This window comes from Anomaloglossus baeobatrachus, chromosome 2 (genome assembly GCF_048569485.1).
Source record: "Anomaloglossus baeobatrachus isolate aAnoBae1 chromosome 2, aAnoBae1.hap1, whole genome shotgun sequence".
Classification (NCBI taxonomy): Eukaryota; Metazoa; Chordata; class Amphibia; order Anura; family Aromobatidae; genus Anomaloglossus; species Anomaloglossus baeobatrachus.
In genome coordinates, this window is record NC_134354.1 from 33735030 (window position 1) to 33751943 (window position 16914).

The window sequence follows — 16914 nt, forward strand, 5'->3', positions numbered from 1 at the left end:
TCTCCAGACATTTCCAGTAACCATTGTATTGTAGTTGTGTATTGATAATGTAATTACCTTAGTAGCCATTGTCTAGTCGGTGACTTGCCGACTCCATGTAGATATACTGAGTCTTTCTATGCACATCATTTAAATGAACATTATCCATGCAGCTTGAAATTCATCCATTGGGAGAAGCAATCTTGTCCAACCAATCGATGAGGACGCAGTGTATCCTAAGGGAAGGTTATGGCTATAAAAGGGACTTCTTTAATTCACCAGGGGGGATGAAGGTTGATGGATGCTGATGGATCCAGTCTAAGCTGTCAGGAGCTGACTAGAGGATCAGGATATCTTATGGCTTCAATCTAGGGGCTCCGGTTCCGGTTGGAGACCATATCCACAGCCTAGGGATTTCGACTCCGGCTGCCAGGATTTTAACATCAAACCAGGACTACCTAAGGAGGACACTCAGGTTGGGACAGTGCAGTCACCTGTTACAGACTTTGCAGACCTCAGACAGCTTGGAACCTGTGAGGCATGGACATTCTAAATCCCTGGTGAGCCAGCGGAAGGCTGAGACTGTTACATTTGTGTGTTTTGCTGGTTATGTGTTATGTGCCGTTAATTGTTTGGGGATCCAATAAAGTCTAATTATTGTGGTTCCCTCACCCTGTGTTGTCTGAGTAGTGTTACGCCCACGGTTAAGGAGGCCGGCGTTCAGTTGGGATGAGCCCTGAGCCACGCTGAAAAGCCATGCTTTCTAAAGGCGGCGGGTTTTAGTGGACAAGAGCACCCACTGAGCCCCGTGTCTCCACATCTATCTCATCAACTTAATTCATCCCTTTGGAAGTTATAAAGGTCCTAAAGGCTGGATTTCAACAGCCCATTGGCCCTTCCCATTCATGGTTGACCAGGAAGATAACCCATGTCTAAAAATGTTGACTTTTGTTTGTGTCCGTGGCCAACTTCTACCTCAACAGAAAATTTGTGAAAAAGAATCACATAAAATAAAAAAATTTCCATGTAAAACCTAGAACAGCATAATACATAATGGACATGAAGCATAATTTTTTGTCGTTTCAAACATAAAACATGTTCTTATCCCCAAGGGATAGGCTACAATAAACTGAGGCAAAAGTTGGCTGGCAATTCCAAGCATCTGTATCCTGCCTGAACTCGCATGTCACTGAACATTGCCTTGTGTCACACCTGCCTGAGCAGACATGGGCATATGACATTTCCAAAAAAAAAAATTTATATATATATCTTCTAGCACGTATCATCAAGAAAAACATCATTGTTTTCAAGCTCTCTTATCTTGGTTCTCCCAAATATCCTGTTTCTTAGAGTAACATAGGCCAGCACCAATAGGACTCTCTTCCTGTCATTGCCTGACTTCATTTCCCGGAGCTCGCACAATCTCATCCGCTCCAAACAACACCATCAAATTCTACTTTCTGGTCAGAGCGAGGCAAAAAAAAATATATATATTACTTTTAATTAAGAATCAATAAAACTGATCAGCAAGATGGCAAGTACGATCAAGGTGAGGCGAACCTATTCTACTACCGTCGATACTTTGGCTTTTCGACTTTTTGGTTTATTGTTTCTTATACCTTTTTTAATCAAGAGAGATAAGTTTGGGTTGGGCAAGAAACACCCCCACTGCCACAATAGAAGGCAACAAGATTTCCTTTGCAACGCTTAGTAAATTTCCTTTTTCCTATTTCAACCATCCGCAAGCTTTAAAAACGTGAATCTCGGCAAAAAAGTGTATTTAGTGTAAATTTTTATTTTGTGATCCAGGCTGGCGATCCTGTGATCTGTGATTTTTTGTTATTTCTCTTTTTTTATTATTTCTACATTTTCTGTTGCCTTTTTATTTTATGGGCAGGAATGAGGATGGTTTTTACAGTTACTTGGGCTAAGATTTTATGGGGGGGTGGATTTTGTGTTGGTAAAGGAAAATATCTAAAAGTTTGTTTTTTCACTTGAATTACTCTTTGTGAGTATTGTGAGATGATTTGTTTTTAAGTGTAATATTTAAGAGTGTCTGTTCTGTGTTTTAGATATTATGCTATGAATATACTTTATTATATAACATAATTATTTATATTTATTTTTTCATATTTAAATAAATATGTGTACGGTAGGTAAAATACATTTTATTCTGCTATGTTAGAGTTATAAAAAATAATCTAAACAGTACTAAAAATTAAAATAGTTAAAAGGTACTTAAATGTATATAGAGAGAGAGAGAGAAAGAGAAAAAAGGAAAAAAAATAACAAAAAATAATAATTATATATATATATATATATATATATATATATATTCAGTATTTTCATGTTTGGCATCATTTAGATTATTTTTATAACTTTTTTGTCTTTTATTTGGTTATTCTATGAGTGATATATATATATATATATATATATATATATATATAAATACAGTATATATATATATATATATATGTATAAATATATCTATATAGATATATATTTAGATATATTCAGTATTTTAATTTTTAGTTTTGTTAAGATTATTATTTATCACTTTCTGTCATATGTATATATATATATATACATATATATATATATAAAAATTATATTTTTCAGTATTTTAAGTTTTGATATTGTTTAGATTCTATTCATAACTTATTTGTTTTCTTATTTTAAGATATATATATATATATATATATAAAATATACATATACATATATACATATATAAATATATATATTCAATATTTTAATTTTCAGTATTATTTAGATTCTTTTTACTTTTTTATATTTGCCTATTCTAAGAATGACAGATATATATATATATGTATATATATATATATATATATATATATATATATATATATATATGTACTTTAACTGTTATTATAGTGTAGATTATCTTTTATAACTTTTTGTCTTATATATACATATCTATATTATTTAAAAAAAAAAATCAGTATTTTAATTTTTGGTACTGTTTACATTATTTGTAGAACTTTTTTGGCTTCTATTTTCTAATGCTGATATATATATATATATATATATATATATATAAAAATATTTTCATTTTTAGCATTAATTAGAGTATCTTTTTGACTCTTTTGTGTTTTGCTTGCTTATTCTAAGAGTGAGAGAAATGTGTGTGATACGGTGTATATATATATATATATATATATATATATATATATATATATATAAAATTTTAATTTTTGTCATTGTTTAGACTACTTTTATAAAATGTTTTGTCTTTTATTTGCTTATTCTACTCCAGATTCTAGTACTGTGCTTTTTTTTTTACTTTTATGTATGTGATCTCTAAAATGTTAGATGAAGACTTTGTTCATGTAGCTGCTGGGGACATGCAGTACAATTTTTTTTTTCAGGAACAGTAAAGCCAGGCAGCATTATATTTCTATCACGTTGCAGCGCCTGGCTTGGCTTGATAAGACTTACATTGTTTTGTTAACAGGAGACTATGGAAAATGAGACACTGATAGAAAAAATAAAAAAAGGAACATTACAAGGGTCAGAAAAGGGTTTTTAGAAATAGGGATAAAGCAGAAAACTTTAGGAACTTTTACCAAAAATGAGGAATGTGATGAATTTTTAATAGGATTCTAAGTCTTTGCATCTTAAGTTTGGATTAGGGTTCAGTGTCTTCTATGATTGGTTCTGAATTTTACAAAATGTATAATTTCTGATCCCTTTTAATTTTCACTATTATATTATATTGATGATATTTACAGAATCCTATCATATTGCAAATTAGGATTTTACAGACTTTATAAGATTAAAAGTAAAGCAAAATAAATAAATACAGTTACTAGAATTGTGAGTTATAAGTAATCTAGAGCTAGAGAATCAATAACTGGCGAAGAAAGGTTGGACTTGATGGACCTGTGACTTTTTTCAGCCTATGTTACTATACATTATTCTGGTTTATTTTCATAGGTATCTAAAACCATCTAGAGAAGGGCAGTCGTGACTATTACTATCAGTTGATTGATGTATTTTAGGATCTTTTTAATAAAAATTCAACGTAGAAGGAATCAGATGTGCAGTTTGTTTACAATTTTTTTTTTACCAACATGCAAAAATAGTGAGGTGTCAATACTTCCTTTATACTTTTCCTTCTTTTTTTGGATAAACTCCTAACTTTGGCTCCAAAATTGGCATCAAAATTCAAAAGCAAAATAGCTGAAAATGTTTTCTATATGTTATTGGGTTGAAATAATTTTTCAAGTTGTTTTGTGCCTTGTGATAATCCATCCTTTCCACTTCCTTTGTAATATTTATTTATTTTATTTTTTTGGCTACTTTGCAGCCATTGTGCCTTTTTTTTAATCCAAACAAAGGAATGAATAAAGCCAAGAAGAGAGAGAACAGATTTTCCTTCATTTTTTTCCTTTTATTAGGATCCACTTTTGACTTTGGGTGAAACAAACCACACGACAAATTGCCTAAATTTTCAGTGGTAACTTTTCCAAAAAAGGGGCAGGCAAATTCAACCAGAAACATGTTTCTCACATCTATACATTAAATTGTGGACACTGCCTTTAATGCCTTTCTGATTGATATTTATTAATTATCCAGAATTTAGTGCAAAATGCATAACTGATTTTATCTTTTCCTTCTTATTGTTTTGTAAGAGGTATATATATATATTTTTATATTTACTTTTTTTAATTTTTATTTTATTTTTATTTATTTTTTTCGACTTACTTGCTTAATTTCTTCTTTTTTTATTAAATTAATGTAACAAAGTAATTTTGTTATATTGTATGTGGAATAATAAAGGCTAAAAAGGTTTTCTCTAATTTATAAGTAATTTATAAGAAAATATGTTATAATGAATAAATTATGTAATATAAAAACACATTCTACTATATATATATAATAAATACAAAAGAGTAATGTAACACACTTCCTATATGTGTATATTTTCTTAAAGGGAACCTGTCAGTTGAGTCATCCTGACCACACCACGGGCAGCATGAATCAAAGACTGCCTGCCCAAGCGCAACCAAGTATTTTGTTTCTTTGAAATGGAAAGGATTACTTTAAGATCCGGTCTGGGACTATGGGGAGAGACAAGACTGGTCCCTGCACCACTCCAGGTGTTATCACGTCCCAGCTAAGACCATGCCATGTAAATTTAAAGAGGTTTCCCACCAGCAAAGTTAATTTTAATCAATAGATTTTGGAATAATAATATTTTCCACAATTGGGTGTGTTTAAAAAAAATGTTCCTGTGCTGAGATAATCTTATATATGTGTCCCTGCTATATACTGTGTAATGGTCGTGTCTGACCGTACAGGAACATGGTCTGATCATACAACATCTCCTGGGCTGGGGTGAAAGTAAAAGAGTATAAAGACAGGACAGCCCAGGAATGCAAATAACTGTTTCTTTGAGGTAAAACATATGTTAAAAAACAGTCAAGGAAGTCAGACACAGCGATTACACAGTACACAGCACAGGCACATGTATAAGATTATCTCAGCACAGGAACATTATTTTCAAACACATCCAATTGTGGAAATTATTATTATTTCCAAGATCTATTCATTATAAGGAACTTTAAAATGAGTTTTGTTTATGAGAAATCCCTTTTAAGTCCCCCTCACATTGGATAAAAGTTGGTGGGACCAGCTTATCTTCTGATCTAGGGTTTCCAGGGGAGATAAGCTGATGCTAAAATAATCTGGCAGTGGCTCTTTCTTGTCTTTCCTCATTGAAAACCTATGGATACTCTTTCAAACCGAGCAGTCATGTGTATGAGGAAGTCGGGTCAGATAGCAGCTATCTTATGTGTGTGGCCAGTCTAAAGGCCCGCAACTAACGATATATCGCCGGGGTCACGGATTCCGTGATGCACATCTGGCATCATTAGCGACGTCGTTGCGTGTGACATGCACGAACGACCGTTAACGATGGAAAATACTCACCAAATCGTCCATCGTTGACACGTCGTTCATTTTCAAAACATTGTTGATTGTTGAGGACGCAGGTTGTTCGTCGTTCCCAAGGCAGCACACATCGCTACACCTCGGGAACAATGAACTACAGCTTACCTGCGGCCGCTGGCAATGAAGAAGGAAGGAAGTGGGCGGGATGTTACGGCCGCTCATCTCCGCCCATCTGCTTCTATTAGGCGGCCGCTTAGTGACGCCGCTGTGACGCCGCACGAACTGCCCCCTTAAAAAGGAGGCGGTTCGTCGGCCACAGCAACGTCGCAAGGTAGGTAAGTATGTGTGACGGCTCCTAACGATATTGTGCGCCATGGGCAGCGATGTGGCTGTGCTGCACATATGATGGGGGCGGGTATGCTCGCTAGCAATATCGCTGCGTGTAACGCCGCCTTAAGACCTTGAGTTTTCCTATTTTGGTGACTAGTTAAAGTTCTGTTTGATCAGTTGATTGTATTTGCTCATGTCGATTTTTATGCAACCCCCCTCCTCTTTTTAACAATAGAAAAACAGGAAAAGGTCACCATGACAATTGCAGTAGTTCTGTAGGAAACCATGTAGGTTAGGACATGTTCCAAAATTATCTTTTAAAGGGGTTGTCCACTACTTTTACATTGATGGCGTATCCTTAGGATAGGTCATCAATGTCTGATCTGTCAGGGTCCGACATCCAGCACTCAAGTCGATTAGCTTTTGCCAATCCCGGCGGCGGCAGCAGGCAGCCGGAAATGCTCAGCTTCGGGGCTGCTCTGTCTTCTGATAGTGGCCGCAGCCGGGAACTGCACACCCGCCTCCTATTGATTAGAATGAGAGGTGGATGTGTAGTACCCGACCACAGCCACTATTAGGAGACAGAGCAGCGACGGAACTGAGCATTTCTGGCTGCCTGCTGCCGCCGCCGTGACCAGGAACAGCTGATCGGCGTGAGTGCGGGATGTCGGACCCTGACTGATCAGACATTGATGGCGTATCCTTAGGATAGGCCATCAATGTAAAAGTAGTGGACGACATATTTAAGCAAAATTAAGGGAAACCTAATTTAGTATCTGGAAGATACAATTTCAGAAGAACAAAATGCTTAGTCATTTAAAAGAAAACGTCCTGGAATCTTTTACTGTCAGTGACCATGATTCATTGTTTACTTTTAGAATGTGAAAATGAGTCCTAGTCGGATGACGGTTGCACAGGTGCGCGGCTCGTAACAGGAGCGGTATTAGAGCTGCGTCTTGTGACAAGCCGCGCACCTGTGCATCCATCACATGACAAAGGCAGAGGTTCATCTGCTGGAAGTAATAGTCAATCAATAATGGTCTCTATCGTAGGACAACCAGCATAGATCTTGAAATCTGTACATCTCGAGTCCTGCTCTGATCTGAGAAATGAATACTATTGGATCTAGTCTGGACAATGCTCTGTGAGCTAAGCCCATGATCAACAGGATCTGCACAATATCTCTGAACGAGAAGAAGGCTTTTAGCCAAACCTCGTATTCTTGATCATATATCAGACTACTATTCCGTGTGACTTTTTAACTATTTTGGAAATAAAAGTATTTTTTATTATTAATTAACTGCCCATTCGCTGGACACCTCTTCCTTTTTCATCGGTTTTGTGCAATGTATCAGTGTTAAGGCCCCGTTACACGCAACGACATATCTAATGATATATCGCCGGGGTCATGGATTCCGTGACGCACATCGTTAGCGACGTCGTTGTGTGTGACACCAACAAGCGACCGTTAACGATGGAAAATACTCACCAAATCGTCCATCGTTGACACGTCGTTCATTTTCAAAAAATCGTTGATTGTTGAGGACGCAGGTTGCTCGTCGTTCCCAAGGCAGCACACATCGCTACGTGTGACACCCCAGGAACGACGAACTGCAGCGTACCTGCGTCCTCTGGCAACGAGGGGGGCCCTGTCGTTTATGTGGCTGGTCTCTGCCCATGCGCTTCTATTTGCGGGCCGCTGTGTGACGTCGCTGTGACGACGAACGAACCTCCCCCTTAAAAATGAGGAGGTTCACCGGCCACAGCGACATCGCTAGGAAGGTAAGTCCGTGTGACGGCTCCTAACAATATTGTGCGCCAAGGGCAGCGATTTGCCCGTGATGCACAAACGATGGGGGCGGGTACGATCGCTAGTGATGTCGCTGCGTGTAAAGCGGCCTTTAGAGTTGAGCAAATCTCCCGAAATTTGTTGCAGTCTTCCAACCTAAACAGCAAAAAACAATCAAATTGGATTCTAGTGAATCCTTTTCTTGTACTATGTAATATTTAAAAAGATTTAGATACTTTTCAAATAGAGTACAGTAACAGATGATGAGCTCACAGAGCGTTGTCTACATGGGATACAATTGTATCCAGTTCTGAAATGGAAGCAGTAATAGATATATACAGGATAATATCATAGAATCATAGAATGGTAGAGTTGGAAGGGACCTCAAGGGCCATCGGGTCCAACCCCCTGCGAGTGCAGGCTTTCCTAAAACATCCCAGCTATGTTTATCCAGTTTCCTCTTGAAGATTTCCATTGATGGAGAGCTCACCTCCTCTCATGGTCGCCTGTTCCACTCCCTGACTGCCCTCACCACCTCCCGTGGTAGCCTGTTCCACTCCCTGACTGCCCTCACTGTCAGAAAGGATTGCTGCCTTTGTATGGAAACAAGAGTTTTCTCATTCACCAACGGCAAACAGATACTAAAAATGGTGAGAATATGAAACACAAGGTTTATTAGAACGTTTTTGACCTCACAGTAAGGCAATAGTTAAGGGGGCTTTACACGCTACGATATTGTTAGCAATTGCTAGCGATATCGTACGCAAAAGCACCCGCCCCCGTCGTTCCTGCAATTGTGTGTGATCGCTGCCGTAGCGAACATTATCGCTACGGCAGCGTCACACGCAGTTACCTGGAGGAGGGACGTTCGGCATCACAGCGACATCACCGTGACGTCACTAAGCGGCCGGCCAATCAAAGTGGAGGGGCGGAGCTGAGCGTGATGTAAACATCCTGGCCACCTCCTTCCTTCCGCATTGTGGCCGGCGGCAGGTAAGGAGATGTTCCTCGCTCCTGCGGTGTCACACATAGCGATGTATACTGCCGCAGGAGTTACCTTCCCCTGATGAAGCCCTTGTATTAGGGCGACACGCGTAGGGTCGGTGCTTATCTGTCTGGCACCTTACTATGGCTTGATTTTTGCCTCTACTCTTGTAAGTGTTTCCCTCTGGACCTCTTGTGTGGTGGCTTATTATGGTCCTTTGCATTTTTTAGGGCAATGCTCCTTTAGGAGATCTATTTAGGTTATTCCAGGCCTTATTACCTATATTTGCCTTCCACATTTTGTCACATTTTGTATTATCATGCATGCATGTATATTCCGTATGCAGTAGTGATTTATTGTTGGGTCCATGGGACAGGTGTCTGTGTGTTTTTAAGTGGTTTTAACGGTGTTTTTGCACTTTCATGTTCCTAATAAATATTTGTATATATATTTTGATTCTATTTGATGAGTTGAGTGCTTTCTTGCCTACTCTTTCTCTCCCTTACATTACCCTCGTAGGCTTTGCACCCTCATTGTCATGTTAATTTGTTGTTACTATTAGCAGTGCAGCCCTGTCTTTCCATTTATTGTATTGATATCAGAACGTTATCATGGGGAGTACAGATGATAGCAGTGACAACATTCATCACTGCCATCATCTGTACTCCCCATAAATACGTTCTGAAGGCAGGATAATAGACTTGGGAAAATCCATGGTTTAGGAATTACTTACATACATTTGTTTTACCAAAATGAAGAGAAATCCCCTAATATAGTGATTTCATAACTTCCCATGCCGGACGAAACGCTAAAAAATTAAAGTAAAGATTTTGTTACAACTAGAAGAAGTGTTTTGTTCTTGTATTGTTCTCACTGGTACTTCGGCCCTTCATGTCTCAGGGGAGTGGGGAAATATTGCGCAGTGCAAACTGCCTTGTTTTCTGTTGAGCAGATGGCGTCTTTGTAATGTGCTAACTCATGTGTCCCGGTGACATGTTGAGGTTTGTGGTCGTTCCGCAGCTTCGTAGTGTTTCATCTGTGTGACCGAGGGCAAAACTTATGAGCTTTGTAACTGACTCACAGACACTAACCGCAGTCGCATGCAAGAAGCAGCAGGTGGAAAGTCTAGAATGCAGCAATGCACACGTGAGGGGGCTGAAACAATACAAATACGCCTCACGAAATGGGGATTATACTTTTAAAACAACCGTCTACTGACGAGAATAACTTTTTTGTTACAAGAGTCTCAGAAACATGAAGTGATTGCATTGGGGTCCTGACTGTGAGACCGCCACCGATCATTTATAATCTGTAGCAGAGCCTTGAAGCGAGTGTCTAATTTCCCTACAGCACCACCACAGGGGAAAGGATGTATTACATGGTGCTCAGTGAGATCAATAGGCCATTGCCTCTAATTGCCCTGGGAATGCGTGTGCAACATTAGGAAGTCTCTTAGGACTGTATCCAACCACTTTCAAGCTCTTTAACGTTTCAGAAATATCAAAGTGACCTCAACATATCTGAACATTTATAACAGAGGGTAACCAACAGCCAACTCCATAGACACTGACCTTCTTCACTGCTGAGCTATCACACACTATCACTAATGTTTATTCCATGTGTTATTGGCGTGAGTTGTGATGTCTTTTCATTATCCAGATTCACTACAAAGCAGCTGCTGCATTCCCTTCCTCTGCTTTTATACAGACTCTGATAGTCCCTCCTGATTGGAATGGACTATACTATGTGATGTGATAGCTGCAAAGCATTATGGGGAAGCCCGCCTGGTGACTTCAAGGTCCTATGAGCCTTCGTCCAGCTGATACAATTTTTTGCATTTTGTAAAATAGGTATTTTTGGTGAACACAAATTGCTCAAATACACCTGGTCCAGCAAATTTCCAAAACTTTGCAGCTAATCGATTCACTCATCTCTAAAATAGAACACATAAATGGTAAAATATGTCTGGTATCCCCATAACTACATCAAATTTACTATACATGTATACTTGAAGTTTAGGTTTAGATTTAAGCAGCCATCATGTGCCTCTAACAGCTATGGGTGGATCGTGATACGGCTGCGGCTGTTAACCAGTTAGATTCCGCTGTTAATCTCTGACAAACCTTGGCAGTGGGGGCTCGTCATTCCCCGCTCCCATGGGTGCGTCCGTCAATTGATCGCATGACAGTTGGGTTAGCTGATGACCCCGGTGTCTGTCATTTCAATCCTCCTGTGAATGCCGGCTACAAGTATCATTTATAGGAGTTGTGATTTCTGCTGTACAGAGCAGGGCTGATGTTGATGCTGACTTTGATGCTGAAACTGATGCTGATGCTAAAGCTGATGCTGGTGCTGGTGCTGATGCTGATTGATGCTGGTGCTGATGCTGACGCTGATGCTGATACTGGTGCTGATGGTGGTGCTAGTGCTGGTGTTGACATTGATGCTGGTGCTGCTGCTGGTGCTGACGTTGATCCTGATGCTGGTGCTGATGCTGGTACTGATGCTGATGATAATGGTGGTGCTGCTGCTAACACTAGTGCTGGTTCTGACACTGACACTGACGCTGATGATGAGGCTGGTGCGGATACTGACGCTGATGCTGGTGCTGATACTGATGCTGATGCTAGTGCTGGTGTTGACATTGATGCTGGTGCTGATGGTGGTGCTAGTGCTGGTGTTGACATTGATGCTGGTGCTGCTGCTGATGCTGGTGCTGCTGCTGATGCTGACGGTGATCCTGATGCTGGTACTGATGCTGATGATAATGGTGGTGCTGCTGCTAACACTAGTGTTGGTTCTGACACTGACACTGACGCTGATGATGAGGCTGGTGCTGATACTGACGCTGGTGCTGATACTGATGCTGATGCTGGTGCTGGTGTTGACATTGATGCTGGTGCTGATGGTGGCGCTAGTGCTGGTGTTGACATTGATGCTGGTGCTGCTGCTGATGCTGACGTTGATCCTGATGCTGGTGCTGATGTTGATCCTGATGCTGGTACTGATGCTGATGATAATGGTGGTGCTGCTGCTAACACTAGTGCTGGTTCTGACACTGATACTGACACTGATGAAGAGGCTGGCGCTGGTGCTGATGCTAATGCTGATGTTGACGCTGATGCTGGTGCTGATACATTGCTCTGTACAGGATATTAGATTGGATGATAACAGCTTCAAGTCCCTGAAGGGGTCAAGTAAAAACAGTAAAAAGTTTTAAAAAAAGGTTTTTAAGAATATGAAAAAACTAAAACAAACAAAAGTTCAAATCACCCCCTTTTGTTTCATTGAAAATAAAACGTAAAAAATACACATTTGGTATCGCTGAGTTCAGAAATGCCCGATCTATCAAATCATAAAAGAAATGAATACAATCGTTAAACAGTAAAATGGAAAAAAAAAAATCAAAAATACAATATTATATTTTTTGGGCCGCTGCAACATTGTAATAAAATACAATGAGAGGTGATCAAAACATTATATCTACCCCCAAAAATGGTATCAGTAAAAACGTTAGTTCAGGGCGGAAAAAATAAGTCATCACAGAGCCCCAGATCCCGAAAAATAAAAAAAATTGACAATTCTTGGAAAATGCTGCCAAAAGCCAAAAAATATTTTTACAATTTTTTTTTCTCCACTTGCTTTTTTTTTGCAATTTCACCACAATTGGAGTTTTCTTTTCCCATTTCCCAGTGCACTAAATGGTAAATTAATGGTTTTATTCAAAAGTACAAAATCCCCAATACGGAAAAATAAAAACATTATGGCTCTAAGGGGCACTTTACACACTACGACATCGCAGGTGCGACGTCGGTGGGGTCAAATCGAAAGTGACGCACATCCGGCGTCGCTGTCGACATCGCAGTATGTGAATCCTTTTACATACGATTAACGAGCGCAAAAGCGTCGTTATCGTATGATCTGTGCAGTGTCCGACAATTCCATAATTTCGCACCAGTAGGAGATACGATGTTGTTACTCGTTCCTGCGGCAGCACACATCGCTGTGTGTGAAGACGCAGGAGCGAGGAACATCTCCTTACCTGCCACCACCAGCAATGCGGAAGGAAGGAGGTGGGCGGGATGTTTACGTCCCGCTCATCTCCGCCCCTCCGCTTCTATTGGCCGCCTGCCATGTGACGTCGCTGTGACGCCGCACGACCCGCCCCCTTAGGAAGGAGGCGGGTCGCCGGCCAGAGCGACGTCGCATGGCAGGTGAGTCCATGTGAAGCTGCCGTAGCGATAAATTTTGCTACGGCAGCAATTACAAGATATCGCTGCTGCGACAGGGGCGGGTACTATCGTGCTCAGCATCGCAGCATCAGCTTGTGATGTCGTAGCGTGCAAAGTACCCCTTAGAATTAGGGGAAGAAAAAAACGAAAGCGTAAAAATGGAAAATGGCCATGGAGTGAAGGGGTTAAATATGAGTTTATATATTTTTTTAGAATTTAAAGGGATTATTACTGTTGACAATCTTTTTTGATAGAGAGGTTCCTGAACAACTGATCATCTGGTTGTAAGTGTTGAGTTTCCCTACAGCGCCACCACAGGAGAAAAAAAGTATTACACTCCACCACTTAAAGCAATATAGTAGGTGTATTTTTGTGCAATGCCAGACAGGACAGTTTCTGCAGAGCGAGAGATGTTCTTACTTTAGGTTTGGGTAAATTAATGAAGATTCCGATTTAGGAACTCCTCTATGAATCCAGAATTCACGACTGAACATGGATTTTATAGCCCCTTTAACACCGTGCGACATGTTTTCTAGCCTGATCACACCAAACTGCCACTGCAGCATAAAATCCAGTGATAAAAGGTCTGTAGACAGATACTTCCTCCGTCAATTTCCCATACTGATAATGAGCCAAATCAAGGAGGACTAATACAGGAAACGTTTCCAGCTTCCTGTCTAAGAGAATTCTGTCCTCTGCCTTTAACAAAGGTGATCCGGCTTCACGACCGTAATGTAAAAAGTACCGCACACCCCATGGAAGCTCTACAATTACAGCAATTTTCCATTTTGTGAATTATAATTTTCAGAATAGCATTGTTTTAAAGAGGAAAAAAAATAAAAAAATAAATAAAAAGTGCCAGAAAATATTAGTATACGAGTTCTAATTTTCTGTCAAGTTTTTAAAAATTTCAGCAGTTTTCTTTTATTTTTTTAAGAATATTGGAAAAAGGCCACTAGAGATCTCACCCAACCACACCCAACAAAATCAGGATAGTAGTTGTACAGTAAAAGTTCTTAAAGGGAACCTGTCACCAGAATTTTCGCTACTAAAAGAACCCCCTTCTGCAGCTCCTGGGCTGCATTCTATAAAGGTTCATCTTGATACCGGCCCCCCCTTTCAGACGTAAATAGCAACTTTATAAAATATTACCTTTTGCTATGGTAATGAGGTTTGCTGGCCCGATGGGCGGGCTGTATTTCATGCTATCCCCCCTCCAGCCGCTGTTCGCCATCCCCCAGTGATCATTTACATAGATGAGGCCGCCGTCCTCATGTTCCGCAGTACTCCGGATGTCTTGCGCATGCGCAGTGGCACTATCGCGGGACTAAGCACTGTTTTCAAAAAAAGGTAAACGGGGATGATAAAAATAAGCAATGTCCAGCGCAAAAGCCTAACGGTAGAGGCAGAGGTAAAAGCGCGTGCACGAGATTCTGGACGGGTACGTGGATGACGCTGGTGATGACATTCACAGCGCCGCCCATAATCTCGCGCCTGCGCAATAACATCACCAGCGCTCGCGTTTTGAAAACAGTGCTCAGTCCCGTGATATTGCCAGTGCGCATGTGCGAGACTCCCGGAGCACTGCGGAAGATGAGGGCGGCGGCCTCATCTATGTAAATGAACACTGGGGGACGGCGAACAGCGGCAGGGGGGGGTAACAGACGAAATACAACCCGCCCCCGGGGCCAGCAAACCTCATTACCATAGCAAAAGGTAATATTTTATAAAGTTGTTATTTAGGTCTGAAAGGGGGGCCAGTAGCAAGATGAACCTTTATAGAATGCAGCCCAGGAGCCGCAGAAGGGGATTCTTTTAGTTTAATAGCGAAAATTCTGGTGACAGGTTCCCTTTAAACTCATAAAAAACACTTTATAATACTTACCTAACGGTCGCGCAGTTGGCCATATGGGTGTCTCCATTCTCCGGTGCCGACACCGCCTCTTTCAGCCATCTTCGTCCTCCATCTTCTGAAGCCGTGGTGCATGACGCGTCCGGCAGGGCAGATCAAAGTATTGTAGTGCGCCTGCACAGGACCAGCGACTGTGTATGACGTAGCCGCGTCATGCACACAGGCTTCAGAAGGAGGACGAAGATGGCCGAAAGAGGCGGCGCCAGCACCGGAGAACGGAGACGCCCATATGGCCAACCGCGCGACCGTTAGGTGAGTATTATAAAGTGTTTTTTACGTTCTACACAGCTGCCTGGGGTCTTATATACAGCATGTTAGAATGCTGTATATAAGAGCACAGTGGTGGTGGCCGCAGCTTATACGCGAAAAAAGTGGTGACAGGTTCCCTTTAAACCATAACGGCCTGATTTGAAGTTCAGATTTCTCCCTAGGGGTGCGGGGAGACTCCCTCTTGGACTAGTCACTGGAACTGCATGGTCCCCGGCCAACCTTTAAGGGTTTGTGCACACAGCGACATTATCAAGTGGCTCAAAACATCTCTTTTTCAAGTAGAAGATACTTAAGCAAACTCTCTGTCACGCTAGGTACAGGGAAGTACCAAGCAAATGGCGAAAGGCAAGGGAAACACTGAGTCTAGGGAAGGTGGAGATGGTGACCCCTGATCAAACCTACTTCTGGTCCCTGGGGTCCCTCACCACCCTAGATAGGTTACGCACCTATGTGCCAAGCTGGATACCTGACCCTAAGTATCCCTAGGGGAGATGGTGACCCTTGATCAAACCTACCATTAGTCCTTGGGGTCCCTCACCACCCTAGATAGGTTCCGTAGCTATGTGTCGAGCTGGATACCTGACCCTAGGTGTTCCTAGTGCTGGACCCTAAATAGGGAACGGGTGGGATAAGCTGTTTTTCAACCCCACTAAACACTAGAGAAGACACAAGGAGGACACACAGGGGAAAAGCATGAACTACTTATCATTAGATGACTAAGGTCGAAGTTCAGCAAAGTATCAGAAACAATACTACAGAGGAGAGCAAACCACCTGCTTGCAATCAGAGCTTGTATGAACTGAATAATATCACCAGCACAATTCCAGGGCAGATGGGAGTATTTAAGCACAGGGGGAATACTGATGATCAGCAGCTGGGTGGAAGGTGAGCTCTGCTGGGTCCTAAAGAGGAATAGATGACTCCAGCAGGAAATCTACCTAATATCACCTGCAAAAACGCTAACAAAACGCTATTAAATCTTGCTGTTGACTTGCCAGAACTATGAAGCGTTTTTCAAGCAGAAAATAGCTGAAGAATAGTCAACTCACTACTTAGTGCCTTTAGAAAGCTTAATCAGTTAAAATACACTAAAAAACCTCAACATAATAATGTTACATACATTGGCAACACTGTCCCCATTGGTGCTCACAATCTAAAGTACACACAAACACAGGGAGAACATACAAACTCCTTGCAGATGATGTCCTTGGTGGGGTTTGAACCCAGGACTCCAGTGCAGCAAGACTGCAGTGCTAACCACTGAGCTACCATACAGTGCTAACCACTGAGCCACCGTGCTGCTTAATTTTTACATAGAAATGCACATGAAATGTTCATTTTTTTTGAGTGCCTTGTCTCCTTTTCAGGTGGGCTTGGGAGCGGATCCTCTCCAGATCCACCTGATAAATATGCCGTATCAACATACCCTGAATATGTTTTTTTTTTCTGAAACGCCACACCATTTCAGAGTAAATTACCGCATAAATGACAGAGCTAATCAT

General features: G+C 40.9%; 1 protein-coding gene across 1 annotated transcript in view; it reads left to right on the top strand.

Annotated features, from left to right (window-relative positions):
- The first annotated feature begins 1431 nt into the window (after nt 1-1431).
- The window catches only part of ERG (ETS transcription factor ERG), a 137431-nt gene continuing 121948 nt past the window's right edge, over nt 1432-16914 (top strand). Inside the window, exon 1 of the mRNA XM_075334980.1 lies at nt 1432-1528. Coding sequence (XP_075191095.1) covers nt 1511-1528 — 18 coding nt within the window. The 5' untranslated portion in view covers nt 1432-1510. The remainder of the gene's footprint in view (nt 1529-16914) is intronic.